The following is a 17352-nucleotide window of genomic DNA, read 5'->3' on the forward strand; positions in this document are numbered from 1 at the left end:
CCGAGAAAACCATACAGGGTTGTACTGTCTGCCTAGTTTAGGAACTTCCTTTAACAGTATTTCTTTACTCTCTGAGTTTCTGGTGAGCTAAAAAAACAAAACAAAAAACAAAAAACTGCATCAAAATTGTATGTGTGTGCAGGCCGTTGAGCACTTCGGTGGAGAGTGGGAGACGGATCTTCATGAGATTTCAGAGGGGAACTCTGCCCATCCACTCTGAACCAGCTGCAGCTCTGCGACCATCTCACGCCACCCCTCTGTATCCCCAGGGCGGCCGTGGGGCGCGCGCGATCAGCAGGCTTCTTGGCGCCCAGTCCATGCGACTATCTCTTCCCAGCCCCGGGACTAGGCCTGCCCCACTCGGATTCTCCACTCTTGGCAGCGCGCGTCCCCGCGGACTGCTGAGACCAGGCGGCGCGGCGGTAGGTGACCCGCGTCTCCAGTACCGGGCGCAGCCCAGGGGACGTTGTCAGCATCTCGGAGCCCGGCCCTGGGTCTCTGCAGCCATCTTCAGGGAGGGAGGCGCGACCTTCGGACGCGGACCCGCCCCCGCCGCCCGGGCCGCCCCGCCCGCCTCCGCAAAGCGCCGCGCCTAGGTTGCGACTTCCCTTCCCTACCCTGCTCCGCAGCGTCGCGTTCTCCCCGCCCAGCCCGCAAGCTCGCGCCGCGGCAGCCCAGCCGCTCGGCCCCGCCGCGCTCGCAGAGGCCGCCATGGGCACCGCGCGCTGGCTCGCGCTGGGCAGCCTCCTCGCCCTGGCTGGGCTGCTGGAAGGCCGGCTCGTGGGCGAGGAGGAAGCCGGCTTTGGCGAATGTGACAAGTTCTTCTACGCCGGGACCCCGCCTGCGGGGCTGGCGGCCGATTCCCACGTGAAGATATGTCAGCGCGCGGAGGGCGCTGAGCGCTTTGCCACCCTCTACAGCACTCGGGACCGTATCCCCGTGTACTCCGCGTTCCGCGCCCCGCGCCCTGCGCCCGGCGGCGCCGAGCAGCGATGGCTGGTGGAGCCGCAGGTAAGCGAAGTGGTTGCCGAGCCGGGCTGCGCGCGCCGGGGACCTGCCGCTGGACTTGCCCCCCGTTGCAGCCACCGCGAGGGGTGGGCCGGGAACAGCAATCCCTACGCTTTCGGTGCCTTGGGCCAAGAAACCCGGGTTCCAGATCTACCCTGTTGCGTCCCCGGAGTTTAGCCTGCCTCGCCCCCTGTCGAGGCTACGATAAGAGCCTGGCGATCTGCGAGCCTTCACTTCATGAGCTGCCGGGGCGGGAGGTCCCCTGTGGGAGGAGGTTCTCCCTACATTTCTGAGCAGACATCCGCAGTGTTTCATTCCTGAATGGTGAAGAGCTTGATACAGAGACCCTGGAGACCGTTCAGATCCGCAGAAAGCCTAGGCTGGTCGCTCACAGGCCTTCGTGCAAGTTATTGCCATAGCACTCATTTGGAGGTGGGTAGGTGGGCATTGTCATCCCCATTTTACAGAAGAGGAGGTTAACCTACGGGGTTGAAGAGACTTAGGGAAGACCACCCAGTTAGTCAGATGGGGCAGGTCTTTGTCTAGAAATTCACTGCCTTTTCTACTAAGTAAAGCTTCTCTTCTGCAGAGCTCATCCTAGCCTGAAAATCCTTCCTGTACACACGGCATTGAGTAAATTGGATCTGCGGTTGTGTTGAATTAGAACAATGAAATAAAGATACAGATTTTTACAAATGCAACGGGATAGTTAAAAATGATAGGGAAACAATGACTACCTCCAACTGATGGAAAGATAAGCCAGTTTTTCCTGACTCTTCATATCTATATTATCATACCACTAGGAAATCATGTCACCTCTCATGGTGTTCTGTCCCATCTGGTAAAGGTGACCAAACACTTGAGAAGCCTTCAGAATCTTCCGAACCTCCTGGCCTGCTCTTAATACCTCTGCTCAGTTGGCCTCCTCTCTAGAACACCCTGCCAGACTCCCCTTTGCCCTCTCACCAGCCTCCCACCCCTGCCCAGGCTGCTGGGGGAGGAGCTGACCCAACGCTCTCCGTTTCCTGACGGCCACAGCTGCCCAGGACCACACCAGTGGACAGGAGGCTGGCTTTCAGGTGCCTTATTCAGAGCCTGTGGGCTGTAATCTCATTCAGATATTTCTAGCTCTGAGGTCTTGGCCAGGTCTCAAACAATCTGCACCTAGTTTTCTTATCTTCCTCACATCCTTCCACCTACCTCAACTGTTGATAACACTTGTTGAGATCAGGCATGTGAAAAAGACGTTGTCAGTTGCACACACAAGACACATTTAAATCCAAAATTAGTTTTCCACCAGCTGCACCCCTAGAGCTCACAGGGTGTTCCCCATCTCTCATCTTGCATTGTGATTGTGTGCCTGCGAAGAAAACAAATGACCTAGTCCTTTCCCCTTGATCTCATGGACAGCTTGGGGAGACAGAACATACATCTGAGGAAATCATAAGAATGCATGCTAAACAAATTTCAGTTAAATTCAGAACACATTTAGTGATCTCCTGCTGTGTGCCAGACATTTGGGATACCAAGAGATCTGAGTGCAGTTCTAGAACAAAGGCTACCTGATCTGCAGGTGGAGTTTGCTGGGTGGAGAGGTGGTGTAGTATTTGATTAGAGCCATGCTATGTGGGTTCAAATCCTAGTTGCTCCACTGACTAGCTATAAACTTGGGCAGGTTAAATTGAAGATAATAGCATAGGGTGGTGTGAAGATTTAGTGAGTTACCATATATAAAGTTCTCAGATGTGTGACACATGAGTACTAAGTACTAGCTGTTGCTATGATGTAAGCAAAAAAACCATAATTTAATAAAGGTGAGCAAAGTCCTATTAGATTTAATCTGTCTTTGAGGTGATGGAAGCAAGCCTTAGGGTCAGGATGACATCTGTGCTGTGCATGGAAAGGTAAGGCAGAGTTTAGAAGGGAGACAAGGAGGAGGACATTTCAAGCAGAGGGAACAAACATCATGAGTGAGAAAGGCATGGCAGATTCAGGGATTTGTGCATGAAGAAGTTGGAACAGGTAAACTAATACAAATAGATTAATGTACTCAATTGCTCAGAATAAAAGAGAATCATGGAAGGGAGGGATCAGGTGGGGAGGAGCCACCAAGGAAGGCTTAGGGAGGCAGAGCCATTTATGCAGCTAGGGAAGGAGTGAGTCGTAAAGGAGTATAGTTTGACAGAAAGAAGTAAAGGGAACCAGGTAACATGGAGACCCTGGGTGGGATAATGAGGAAGGGGACTGTGGAGATTAAAGAAGATGGGAAGGGAGGGTGGAAATAGTTACAAATGGCAGCTTGAGAGGTAAGATGTACAGCGGTTCTGAAGAGTACAAGGGGCCTGAGTGCCTGCTGTGCTGAGAGGTCAGAATGGTTACTGTGGCTGAGCACTGCAGGATGCTTTTCCCTGCCAGGTGGATGGCCTCCCACACCCACCCCCTCAACCTCAAGTCAAGTCAGCCAGGATCAAGAGAGTATTGGGAGAGAGGGAGGGAGGAGGAGGTGTGAGGTGCAGCTGGGCCTGGAGTGCACTGCAGCAAACCTGCCCCCACTGCTGCCTGTTCCCTGAGGCCCTGCCTCCCAGCCAAGATCCCCACTGCAGAAAGATGCTCAGGGCTCAATGTGTACCCTTGGCTGCTTCGAAGCATTTTATAATGCTGAGTCTCCTTGTGCCCACATCACCTTTTTATGAGGTCAGTGTTACCAAGAGGCCCCGCACACAGGAGAGGAAGAGGCAGGAGACCAAAGGAACTCAGTGCTTGTCTCCAGTGATGAGTCAGGCAGGGCAGCAGTGACACTGAGTTCCCAAAGCCGAGTTCAGCAGCTTTTGAGCCACACTGCAGTTTCCCTTTGAAAAGAATCTCCTACGTCAAAGATCAGAGAAACTTAGTCACTCTTGTGCTTAAAATCTGTTAAGTGTTGCCTGCCCAACCCCTACAGGACAAAGTTCACACTGCAGAATGCAGTTTACGGACCCTCCATAGCCTAGCTCCTGTCTCCAGCTCCAGTCTAGTTTCTCACCATGCCCCACCCTCATATTTTATGTTCTAGCGTTATCCAGCTGCCTGGAGTTCCTCTCATAAACCAGACGGTTTGTGATGTCTGTTTCTTAGCTCATGCTGATTCCCTTTGCCCAAATTCTCTTTCTACACAGACCCCATCTTATCCTTCACTTCCTACCCTTACTCCGTCCTTTAAGACTCTGCTGAGGTGTCACCTCCTCCAGAAAGAATTCCCCACCCGAACTGTATCCACCTCCTGAGTTAGGTCCACCGCTTCAGTGCTCTTATAATTTTTCTATTTTCATACTTACCATATTGTTTTGTAATCATCTGCTTACGTATCTGTCTCCCCAACTTGAGCCCTTGAGGAATGATGACTGCATCTTACTCATTCTTTTCCTAGTGCCCAGCTTCTAGAAAGCACGCGATAAGTGTTGAATAAAATAATTTGATGTTGGGAGGATCAATCAGGCAGGAGCAGGTGAGATGTTCTGCTTCAGTTTTCTCGGTGGGGCCCTTCCTGTTTCAGAAGCTTGCCCCATGGCTGGCCAGCAGCAGCTGTTACAAACATGCTCCCCATGCAGAGCTGGAACCCTGCTCTGAAGCCACTCCGTCAGTCTTAGCTTTGGCCTTTGAAACTATCCCAAATGATTTTGATCTCTGCTCTGCCTACAGGAGATAGTTTGGAGGAGTTCTAGTCAAGACTCCAGAAACTGAGAACTGGATTCTGGTTTAGTGCAGGAAGCCTCAAACCTTTTAGTTTGTCGACTCCTTTCCACTTAATGGAAGAATTTTTAGATAAGATACCAATGATGCCTTTCTAAAGTGCATTGCTGATTTATGCCAGAAGCCAACATATAAAGCTCCATCATTTTATAAACATGGAAGGAACTGAATATATAAATTATATAATATATTATACATATTAATTATATAATATATATTATATATCATACATATTAATTATATAATATATATTATACATATTAATTATATAATATATTATATATTATACATATTAATATATAATATATATTATATATTATACATATTAATATATAATATGTATTATATATTATACATATTAATATATAATATATAATTTATATACTCAGTAATAATAGTGTATATTTGTTCAATCTTACAAAAATACTGTGAGGTAGATATTTTCTTTGTAGAAAGGAGGAAACTGGCTCAGAGAGGTTAACTGAGGTGTTTAGGGTCACACAGCTTATTTTTGAACTCATTAATGATTACTCTTCTGATACACCATGGAGATTCTTTGATCTCACAATGGATCCACTGCGTTAATGGTCTTAGGACTTTAATTTTCATGTTTTATGTGAGAATTCTAATTTCTACTCCACTTCTATTTCCTGACAGTCATAGGACAAGTGGGAGCACTTATTTGGCTGCATAAAGCTCGCTCAAGTGTCAGTTACTCTGGAATGAAGGGGATATTCTGGTTAACTGCAAAAACATTTTCCTGGAGGGCACAGTGAGGTCTTATTTCAGATCTTAGTAAATGCAAATGGTTGTCTCAAGTTAGAACCTTGATTAAGTCCTTGATTTTTAATTTCCATCCATGGCTTATCCAACCTGAAACAGAAATACTGTTCAATTTGTTCCAACCTCAGCCTTCTTTTCATTGTGTCAGAGAACAGATATATAGACCATTATACACTTAAATCTCTGTATAAGGAATGCAGTGAACAGGACAATCCTGATTCTTACTCCTTAATTAAGAGACTTAATTCAGATCCCTGCTCTTCCATTTACAAGCTATGTGACCTTAAATTCTTCCAGCCCCATTTTTTGGATCTGTTCATTTAAGGTCGTAACAGTGTTTATAGAGAGGTTGTGACAAATAAACGAGATAACACATGAGAACATGTGGCATGGTACCTGGAATATGGTAAACTTTTAGTAAATATTAATATGTATATAAGGTATTACTTCAGTAGATGCTAGGCACATGCGTGTGCGCACACACACACACACACACACAAATGGAATGTTGGATTAGATAGGTGACACCTACAATTCTACAAATCTCTCCTAAAATGTAAAATATCTACCCATGTATCTTCTCAAATGCTTGGTATATGTCCCACATTCATATAGTAGATGCTTCATAAATGCATGATGACAGATGAAATGTGTGGAAGATTGAATGAATGGATGGAGGGTGGATTTGAGTGATTAAAAGCAAAAACAAACCAAACAGGTACCAAAGACATCTCCACCCACTCTGTCCTGGGAAACCAAGAAGTGTGTTGTCAGAAAACAGTGAGCAATGGCATTCCCATCTATTGTGCTGAGACTGGATAAGACTGGGAAGTGCCTGATCCAGGGGATGGTTCCAAAAGCAGTCACTCACAATTTCTTCCTTACTGTGATGCATACAGCAAAACAGGGGCCACACATGCTATCCTTTGTTGAATTTTTCCCTTCTGGCTTTTTCTTCATCTTTGGATTTAGTGTTTCCTTTTGTTTTGCAGGCCATTCTCAGGATCAAGTTAAGGTTATTTACCTATGTTGGCAGAATATTTCAGGGACATTTGTCCTAAAGCAGTCCAGTGGTGACAATTCCCTACGCTATTCTTTCAGTTTAGACTTATATCTGGACAATCTAAGCAAGGAACTATCATTTATTGATCCCTTACCATGTCAAAGGTCTTCACAGTCTAACTCATCTCATCTCTATAACAACTCTAGGTATTATGACCTATGTTTTATAGTTTAGGAAGCTGAGGTTCAGAGTGGTTAAGTAACTTATCCAAGGTCACACAGCTTCTAGATGGCAAAACCTGGACAGGAGTTTATGACTGCCCAAATCCAAAGCTCTTAACGCTTTCTTCTCTATCACACTGTTTTCTAACTAAAATGTTAGTTTTTTCTCTCCGGAATCCAAACTGGCTGACTAGACTTGTTATTTTATTTTTAATCCAGTTCTTTGGATAGTTTATGGTTTCACTACTAACATACCATTCTGTAAATGCCAGCTTCAGATTTCTTTTAGCTCCGTTACTTGTGATTCATGGTGATTGAATGGAGCTTTCCTTGGGGAATTGAGATTTTATCCTTTGGGCATAAAATTTCTCTTCCTTTTAAACCCTCAGCTCTGAAAGTGAAAATTTTAGAAAGTAAATCCTCTTATTTGCCAGTAGCATTTGTTTTCAGTTATCTGGTCTGTCTTTTAGAATTACTGTTAGTCAAGAAAGCTTTTTTTTTTTTTTTTTTTTTTTTTTTTTTTTTTTTTTTCAAATTTCTTCCTTCAAGATGCATGTTATATCTTCTGAGTGGTGACTTACCCTTTCACTTTCATGAAACTTGACATCTATCATAGCAATAATTCATTGCCTGTCGATATATCTATTTGGCCACTGAAAGGAAGGAGAAATAAAAAAGAAACTGACTCATAGCTGAACCAAGAATAGAAGCACCATTTAGTATTCCAGTCATGCTTCATTGACCTAGTGCTGAACAGAAGTGTGGCTCAATCAAAAGGTCAAACAGAGGGTATTTTATATTTTTAATCAAAGCTGAAAATATGGGTACATTTTACTTTGTAGAATAAACAGATAGCTGAAATATTATTTGAAAATATAAATGTAATTACATGTTTCAGTTGACTTACACTTTAAGGGCTGATTGGTCTTTAGTTTTTACTGACTTCCAGTTGGCAGGGACACCTAATGCTTTAAGAAAGCCCTGAGCCCTCTGTCAATTCATTTTAGTCAACAAATCTTTATTGAGCATCTGCTATGTGTCAGGCACTATTCTAAGCCCTTGAAAGAGAGCAGTGAACCAAACAGAGAAAAATACCTACTCTCATAGGGTTTATATCTAATAGAGAATATAGATTATAAAATACATAAATAAAAGACAAAGCGCCAAGCGCGGTGGCTCACGCCTATAATCCCAGTACTTTGGGAGGCCAAGGCGGTCTGATCATTTGAGCCTAAGAGTTCGAGACCAGCCTGGGCAACATGGCAAAACCCCATCTCTACAAAAATTAGCCAGGTGTGCTGGCATGCACCTGTAGTCCCAACTACTCATGGAGGCTAAGGTGGGAGGATCATTTGGGCCTGGGAGGTAGAGGCTGTGGTGAGCTGAGATCATGCCACTGCACTCCAGTCTGGGGGACAGAGTAAGACCCTGTCTCAAAAAAAAAAAAAAAAAGGCATATTAGACAGTGATAAGTGTTAAGGAGAAAAAGCAAGGAAGGAGGCTATGAGATATCAAGGAAAAGGTGAAGTTTAAAACAAGGTTTCCATCGGGGAAGAGATCAATGAGGAGATGACTTTTGGGTACAGACATGAAAGAAGTAAGAAAGCCAATTATGCAGGCATCTAGGGGGAAAACGTTCTGGGTAAAGGGAATGGTAATTGCAAAGGCCCAGAGGCATGAGTGTGTTGAGGAAGAGCTAAGAGGCTGGTTTGGCTAGAGAAGAGTAAATGAAGAGAGTAGCAGGAGATGAGGTCAGAGAAGTGGGGAAGGAGAGGGCAGATCATTTAGATTCTTCTGAGCTATTTGTAAAATATTGGGGTTTTACTGTATGTGAAGTGGGAAGCAATTGTGCAGGGTTCTGAGCAGAGAGCTTCGATGTGATCTGGCTTACATTTAAATAGGACCATTTTGGCTGCTGCATTGAGAATAGACGTGTGGTGTTAAGGGCAGAAGCAAAGAAACCAGGTAGGAGGTTTCAGTGATCTGACAAGAGACAGTAGTATCTTGGATCAAGATGATAGCACTGTATATTCTGGATATATTGTGAAGAAAGAGCTCATAGTCTTTGGAGTACGAGAAAGGGAAGAGATGACTCCAAGGGTTGGGCCTGAATGATCAGAAGAATGGAGTTGCCATGAATAAGACAAGGATACAAAAGGAGGGGCTGTTTGGGGGCCATATCAAGAACTCGCTTTTGTTTATAAGAGCAAGAATATAATACCGGTCGAGTATCCCTAATCTGAAATGCTTGGGACCAGAAGTGTTTCAGTTTGAGGATTTTTTTTGGATTTTGGAATTAGTGGCTGAACCTCCCAAATCTGGAAATCTGAAATCTGAAATGCTTTAATGAGCATTTCCTTTGAGTGTCATGTCAGTACTCAGAAAGCTTTGGATTTTGGAACATACTGGATTTTGGATTTTCATATCTGAGATGCTCAACCTGTAGTGGCTACCAGGGACTGAGGGGTGGGGAAGATGAGGAGCTGTTGTTTAATGGGTATAAAGTTTCAGTTATATGGGATAAATCAGTTCTAGAGATCTGCTGTACAATGTAATGCCTATAGTTGACGATATTGTATTGTGCACTTCAAAATTTGTTAAGAGAGTAGATTTCATATTAAGTTTTCTTAATACACACAAAAAACAAACAAACAAAAGGACACAAGGAAAGTATGGGAGGTGTTGGACATGTCTCTCTCCTTGGTTGTTGTGACTGTATCATAGGTATTTGCATACATCCAAACCCAGCACATTAATTATGTGATGAGTTATTACATATTTATTGCACATTTAATTCATCACATTAAATATGTACAATTCTTTGTATATCAGTTATACTTTGATACAGCTGTAGGAGGAAAAGGTACTCAGTTTTGGACACTCTGAGTGCCAGATACCTTCAGGTATTCAATTGACCTTCAAGTAAGTACAGTCTAGAGCTCATTGGATGCTTATCATGTAGCAGGAGGCACTTTTCTAGTGTTTTTTTTTTTTCACATGTAATTTCATGTAATCCTCAGCACCATCAGAAATAGGTACTATTATTCTCCTTCTTAGAGGAGAAAACAGGCCCGGAGAGGTTAAACTACTATTGCATATTTACACAGCTAAGAAGAGGTGGGGCTGGGGTTTGAACCTGAGCTCTCTGATACCAGAGCACACATGAACTGCTTCTGTTACAAACCTGTTGCTGTGTTGGGTGAGCTCCTATTGAATGCTCTTGAATGAAGTTTATCTTTTAAAAGTTCACATGTTCACTTACCAGGATTTTATAGAGGGTGTGTTTCTAGCTCTGGCAGTCACACGCCCATGAATATCAGAGGCTCGCCACCTTCAGGTGTACCTTTGTGGCTATAGGAAGGGTGGGGTTATTGCAAGTACTGCATTGGGCTGAGGGTGCTCTGCCCCCTTGTACAGCCTTGTTCTATACTGATCCATCTTGAGCTCTTCCTATGATCCTTATGCAAGCAAACATTTTCCATAAGGCACCAGGTTAGAGCTGGGAAAAATGAATCACCCAAAAACTGTGTTAACTCTGTTGGGCAACAGATTTTGTCCCCTGCATCTCAGTGAGTAGTAGATATAAGAGGGTAGGGGATAGGGTCTTGCATCTCTGGGAGTATGGAGCCATTGCTGCCAGACAGGCTGTTGGATTGGATGTGGTGCATGAGCCTGAGGAGAGCCCATCTCCTGTCTCAATGCCAGCTGTCCCTAGGGGTGGGAAGGAGGGTGCCCAGGCCAACTACACCCTCCAGAGCTCCACCGCTTGAGCAGAGGTGGCAGACCCACACATCCATCATCCAGCCCTAGTCTGTTCAGGAGCTCCTTCTCTGCAGCCAGCTTGGCTCCCAGGAAGGAAGACCAGCAGAGCACTTAAACTTAATAACCCAGTAATGCAATAAGCCCTACTTTGGGACAAGAGGAGGGACTTTGCTCTAACTCAGAACATGTACCTCCTTGAATGTGCCAAAATTCCTTTTTCCTTTATGACTGTTTAGTAAGCTAAAATCCTTCACCTTGGCAAGTTCTTGCATTTGTCCCTATATCAACTTTATCACAGCTTGGTAAATGTGCCTTCCCTCCATGTTTGGGAGATGGCAGCATTGGTTTCAGGAAATCTGCTTGCTGTTATCTTAGTGTTTATAACTAAGGGAAGGAATTGATCCAAGTCAACTTTGTTGATTAAATTGACCAGGATGCATGGTTAAATAGGAACCCCATAATGAAATGGCTACTGTTGATGTTTCTGAAAGATTGGGCATCCACTATGGTCTCAGGACACGCAGAAACACGGGGAAAGGAAAGCCAAGTTTGTGAACCATAAAAAACTTTTATTCTCATTCTTGGATATCTCCATTATATCTAGAGCCATAGTATCCATCATAGAACCAGATACATCTCCTTCATAGACATGAAGTGTTTGGGGTGGTTGATGACCTTACTTTCTGCTCCTTAGTGGACAGACTTCCCTCCTATGTGAGTCCTGCACAGACTTATCTGCACTCTGGGACCCAAGTTCCCATCATCTACCTAAGTCTCTGCAAGACAGCTTCCTGACTGGTTAACCCATTCCACCTGGTTCTCCTCTATCCTTTCTCTACTCTGAAGGCCTCTTTGGAAACCCTTCAGGACTCTCTAGTGCTCTTCAGATAAGGACACAGCTCCTTATCATGCTCTACACAGCTCCTTATCCTGCATAGTCTGTGCCCCTTCCCTTTCCAGCCTTATCTGGTTTCACTCAACTTGCAGGTCTTTAACTCTGGCCACTTTGGCTTCTTTCTGGTTTTTATTATTATTATTTTTTGAGACAGGGTCTTGCTCTATTGCCCAGGCTTGGGTGCAGTGGTGCGATCTCAGCTCACTGCAGCCTCTGCCTCCTGGGCTCAAGCGATCCTCCCACCTCAGCATCCCGAGTAGACCACAGGCATGCACCACCACATCTGGCTAATTTTATGTATTTTTTTTTTCTTTTTGTAGAGATGGGGTTTTGCCGTGTTGCCCAGGCTGGTCTCAAATTTCTGAGTTCAAGTAATCCTCCTGTATCAGCCTTCCAAAGTGCTGGGTTACAGGTGTGAGCCACCATGCCCAGCCTACTTTTTTTTTTTTTTTTTTTTTTGCCTTCTATGATATTCCCAAGTAGGTCAACTGCCCATGATACTCTCTAGTAGCATCAAGGACACCTTTCTTTGCTAATAAGTTGCAATTATACATTCATTCGTGTGACTAATTGAGTGGCACCCAACTAGACTCTAAGTTCCCTGAAGGCAGGGGCTAGGACTATTGGTGCTCACCATTGAATCCTGGTTGTCTAACACAAAGACAGCAAACTTGTTCTGTGAATGGCTAAATAGTAAATATTTCGGGCTTTGTGGGCCATATTGTCTCTGTTGCTACTATTCAACTATGCTATTTTAGCACAGAACAGCCACAGATAATACATAAATGAATGAATATGGCTATGTTCCAAGAAAACTTAATTTATGAAAACAGGTGGTGGGCTGGATTTGGCTCATGAGCTAAAGTTTGCCAAACCCTGGTCTAGCGTAATTCCAGCACTTAGTTTGTGATCAAAAAAATGTTGTTGAACAGTAAGCACTTGGCAAATATGGATTGAGCAGTGGCAGTAAAATGTGCAAGCTGTGCAATCCTGTTCTTATTATGGCACAGCAGCCTAGATCTAGATGTACAGACAGTTTTCAACTAACCTTTTTATTGTCTCGGTGGTAGTGGTTGTTATTTACAATACTTAGTTTTTTAAGATTATAAAAGTAATATATGCTCATGGTGAAAATGTTTTTTAGCATTTCAGAACTGTATGAAGAAAAGCTCCCACTTCTGAAAGATACTCAGTCTTTACAATTTGTATGTATTTATGTAACATTCTGGAAATTTCCATAACACCTAGAGACACACAGACTATTTCATAACTTTTATTCTAGTTCCTAAGGTTCAGCATTTCTTTGAACTCTATGAGGCCACATCTAACAAGCCCCTCAAACAACCACCATACCAATGGAGAAGAGTGTAGGGACCCCTTTAGTAGGTGAGTTTGCACATAAATGTAAACAATTTATTTTATTAAGCATTTTAACTTAGAAATAGAAGACCTCAGGACTTCAAATATAAAGTCTACCTCATCATATTTTCCTTTTTAATTTTTGTTTAATTTTTTTTCTTCCACAGACATTTTCGGTTGTCCAGCTACATTGCATATTTCTTTCAAGAATATATAACTCACAGGTGGCTTGAAAAAATCCAGCCTTCCTTCTCCTTCCCTGTTCCTGCACAGAAGGGCATTATCCTTTTCCTCTTAAAGAAGAGGAGGCAGAGGCCCAGGGAGTCACTGGTCTGCCCAAAGTCACAAGGCCAGTAAGCAGCAGAGCTGACAGATCTCCACATTTCTAATCTGGTGTTCTGTTACTAAAGCCTACTGCCATTTGGCCTCACATTTAGAGGGCCTTGAAGAAGAGCTACCTTCATAAAGCCCAGGAGAAAACCCAGGAGAAAAAAAAGGGACATTATTTTGCCTGAGGGCAAATTTTATTAACCTCAAATTATATTTATTACATATCATCGTGAAGCAGATGGCTCTTTCCTGCTTAAAAAAAAAAAAAAAAAAAAGTGGTCAGTCATGGTGGCTCATGCCTGTAATCCCAGCACTTTGAGAGGCCGAGGAGGGTGGATCACCTGAGGTCAAGAATTCGTGACCAGCCTGGCCAACATGGTGAAACCCTGTCTCTACTAAAAATGCAAAAATTAGCTGGGCGTGGTGGCACATGCCTGTAATACCAGCTACTCAGGAGGCTGAGGCAGGAGAATCGCTTGAGCCTGGGAGACGGAGGTTGCAGTGAGCTGAGATCGCACCACTGCACTCCAGCCTGGCTGACAGAGCAAGACTATGTCTCAAAAACAAAAACAAACAAAGAAGTGCTAAGCTTAAATAACTTGAGGAGGATTTAGGTTGGATACAAAAATGAGAGTTATTATGTTACGGAAAAGAGTTAAGGGCTGTTAAGTCCCCTTCTCTAATGATCTTTAAGATCTTTAAAATGAAGGGTGAATTTTGCCAGTTGGCTTTGGAGAAAGGCTATTTATTATGGTTATAATCTTGTATGGAGACAGGCTGTGGACTTTCCCAGTTTTCAGATGAGAGTGACTCATAATTGAGTTGACAGTGGTGTCTCTCAGACTCCAATTCCATGCCCAGGTAGCTTATTGGCCGGGCTTGTTACTGCTGTTGCTTTCACTGCTGTCAATATTGGGTACCATTCTATTTTTCAATTCCTCCCACAGTTAAAGAGGAAGCTAAGGAACTAGGGAGAGTGGGGTGTGTGTGTGTGTGTGTGTGTGTGTGTGTGTGTGTGTGTTTCCTCTCAGTGAGTCTCACCATTCATTTCTACAAAAAATGTGGTCACAACCAATCAAAGACAAGAGTTTATCATGACTTTGTTCCCTTCTCTACTGGGGAATTGGGGTTTAAGAAGTAGGCATGGAATTACAAGGAGCTTCGGTAACGGAAACAAACTCACCTTGTTTATTTGTTTGCTTGGTTATCTTTTTATTTATTTATTCATTCCTGCTCAGCAGCTCTAGACTCATAGTGTTGCAAAGGATTAGTCCTCAGACGTCCAGCTGCTACTGATTTCATCAGTGTTGTCATTTTCATCAGCATCAAAACCGTTTATTGAGATCTTAGGACTAAATCAAGAAATAGGAATCCAAGATGTCATCCTGGAACAAGACACAGTCCCTGCCTTTGGGTGTCTTATTACTTAATCGGAAAGGCAGATCATGACCAAGAACTGGTTTACTTAACTTTCGCTCACTAGATTGTTAGCTGCTAAGGGGCAAGGATTAAACATGCAGAGTGGTTAAGAAAATGGGTTTTGTAGTAGGAGTCCCACCTCTGCCATTTACCAGCTGTATGACCTTAGAAATGCTACCAAATATAGAGCCCAGTTCCCCATCTGTGGCATGGGACTAATAAATTGTCCCTCTCCTACAGAGGAGTTAAGATTCAGGGAGACAATGTGTGCAAAAAGCAGTTTGCATTGTGCCTAAACACTCGGCGCATATATGTTAAGCATGTTGAATGAATAAGTAATCTTTGCTTCCCAGACTGTGTCTGACTTGTGGACAGCTAGGATGAGTGTGATGCTCCTGTGTCTGTGGGGTGTTATTGCTGCAGTGCCCTTCATTTCACACCTGCTCTGTCACCAGCTTGCTCGTGACTGCCCACAGCTTTTAGTCTGGATTCAGTGGCTCTGTGCTATCCTCTGTTATTGTTACCCCTCTTCTCTTTAGAATAATTTGGTAGAAATTTCTTCTCTTTGTCCCCTGGGATGCCCCCTCTGATCTGCTCCCAGACTTACTGGATCAAGAAAACTTGTCCCAGCTGGGTGCAGTGCCTCACACATGTAATCCCAGCACTTTGAAAGACCAAGGCTGGTGGATTGCTTGAATCTAGGAGTTTCAGACCAGCCTGGATGTGGGGAAACCCCGTCTCTACTAAAAATAGAAAACATTAGCTGGGCATGGTGGCACACGCCTGTAATCCCAGCTCCTGGGGAGGCTGAGTGGGAGGATCGCCTGATCCTGGGAGGTCGAGGCTGCAGTGAGCTGAGGTCGCACCCACTGCACTCCAGCCTGGGCAACTGGAGTGAGACCCTGTCTTAAAAAAAAAAAAAAAAAAGAAAGAAAGACAGCTTATCTCTTCATCTTCATTTGTTCCGCAGTTTTAATCCTGGAGTTTAGAAGGTTCCATTGCTTGCAAGATTCATAATCCCTATTCCCTCAAAGGCCTTACTGGGTTCTCATGAGGATAGTATTTCTGATATTTCAAATTCACTGATGCATGAATCATAAAACTTATCCAAGCTTACTCAAGTGAAGGGCAGGGCTGTTGAATGATATCACAGGTAGATTCACAAGCACGGGAAAAGAGATACACACTGAGCTCAAAGGAACCAGATTTGGGAACCTTCTAGAAACCAAAGGGTCCCACAGAGTCTTCAGGGTCTTTTTCCTACCCTGTCTCTATCTTCTCTCTTTTAAACAGTTTGGCTTTCCCATGGCTCAGCCTGGCTGCCAACCCCAAAGTGCATCTAGGAGCCTTCACACCCTTCACTGGCTGTTGTCAGTCACTAAGTTTCTTACACTGAAAACCCAAGAGAGCCATATGGTTGGTTGCTGGCCAGATTGGGTGGCCCCTGGTTGTGACTGGCATGGAGGTGGCTGGGAGAGAGTCATGTGTAAGAAATGCTACTCTTTTAGAGACAGTGTCAGAAATACTTGATTGTGAATATAACTCCCAGGACTGGGTGAGTTGGGCCTTGGAAAAGATTTCACTGGGGCCGTATCAGTCAGGGGCCTGGCTGGAAACAGATGGCACTCTCAAAATAGTCTAACCAACAGGGTTTAATGAGGAAACTACAGTTGTTTCTTGGTATCCATGAGGGATTGGTTCCAGGACTCCCTGTGGATGCCAAAATCCTTCATGCTCAAGTCCCTTATGTAAAATGGCATAGTATTTGCCATAACTTAGGTACATCTACCTGTATACTTGAAATCATCTGTAGATTACTTATAATACCTGGTACAATGTAAATGCTATGTATATAGTTGTAATACTGTCTTGTTTTATTTTTTTGAATTATTCTATTTTTTAAGTTGTGGGGTACATGTGCAGGATGTGTGTTTGTTACATAGGTAAATGTGTGCCATGTGGTTTGCTGTGCCTAACAACCCATCACCTAGGTATTAAGTCTCACATGCATTAGCTTGTTTCCTTAATGTTCTCCCCCCGGCCCACCCTTCCCCAGTGAGTATTGTTCCCCTGCCTATGTCCATGTGTTCTCATTGTTCAGCTCCCACTTATAAGTGAGAACATGCAGTGTTTGGTTTTCTGATCCGGCATTAGTTTGCTGAAGATAATGGCTCCTAGCTTCATCCATATTCCTGCAAAGGACAAGATCTCATTCCTGTTTAATTTGCATTATTTTTATTGTTGTATTATTAAATTTTTTCCCTGAATATTTTTGATCCACAGTTGTGGAATCCATGGATGCAGAAGGCAGAATAATTAAGAGAGCCAGCCAGTTACGGGGATGCACCTAGGGACTAGCAACAGCAGGAAGCTGTGACCATCCTAGGCCTGTGGGGTAAGGGTAGGAGCCTGGTAAGAGCTGTGTCTATAGAGAAATTCAGCCAGAGCCAGAGCCACAACAACCAGGCAGGGAAGCAAGGGAACATATGATCTGGTCCCTCTCTCTTCCCGCCTTCCCATTGATGGCTCCAGTCAGAAGCCAGAAGGCAACAGGGCTCAGCTGATGTGATTCCTACAAGTCAGCATCCCATAAAAGTCAGCTCCCATCTAAATCAGTCAGCCTCCCCAGATGCAGAGTAGGGCAGAGAAGAAGGGAGATGGATCTTTAAGACAAAGGATGGGCACCCAGCACAGGAGCTGTGAGGTCAGAGCAGAACCTTGGCACCCAGATAGGATTTAGGTAGCATAGAGGAATGGTGAAGGCATCCCCAGCTGATAGTGACAGGGGCAGTTGTAGAGGGAAGTGGGGCACATTTACATTACAGCCATGTAACTGACATGGA

The 17352-nt window shown here is 44.1% G+C and overlaps 1 protein-coding gene across 1 annotated transcript in view; it reads left to right on the forward strand.

The window, feature by feature from the left end:
• The first annotated feature begins 383 nt into the window (after positions 1-383).
• ENDOD1 (endonuclease domain containing 1) overlaps positions 384-17352 on the forward strand; it is a 43094-nt gene continuing 26125 nt past the window's right edge. Inside the window, exon 1 of the mRNA XM_032167194.2 lies at positions 384-1011. Within this exon, the coding sequence (XP_032023085.1) occupies positions 712-1011 (300 nt within the window). The 5' untranslated portion in view covers positions 384-711. The remainder of the gene's footprint in view (positions 1012-17352) is intronic.

This window comes from Hylobates moloch, unplaced genomic scaffold (assembly GCF_009828535.3).
Source record: "Hylobates moloch isolate HMO894 unplaced genomic scaffold, HMol_V3 SCAFFOLD_11, whole genome shotgun sequence".
Classification (NCBI taxonomy): Eukaryota; Metazoa; Chordata; class Mammalia; order Primates; family Hylobatidae; genus Hylobates; species Hylobates moloch.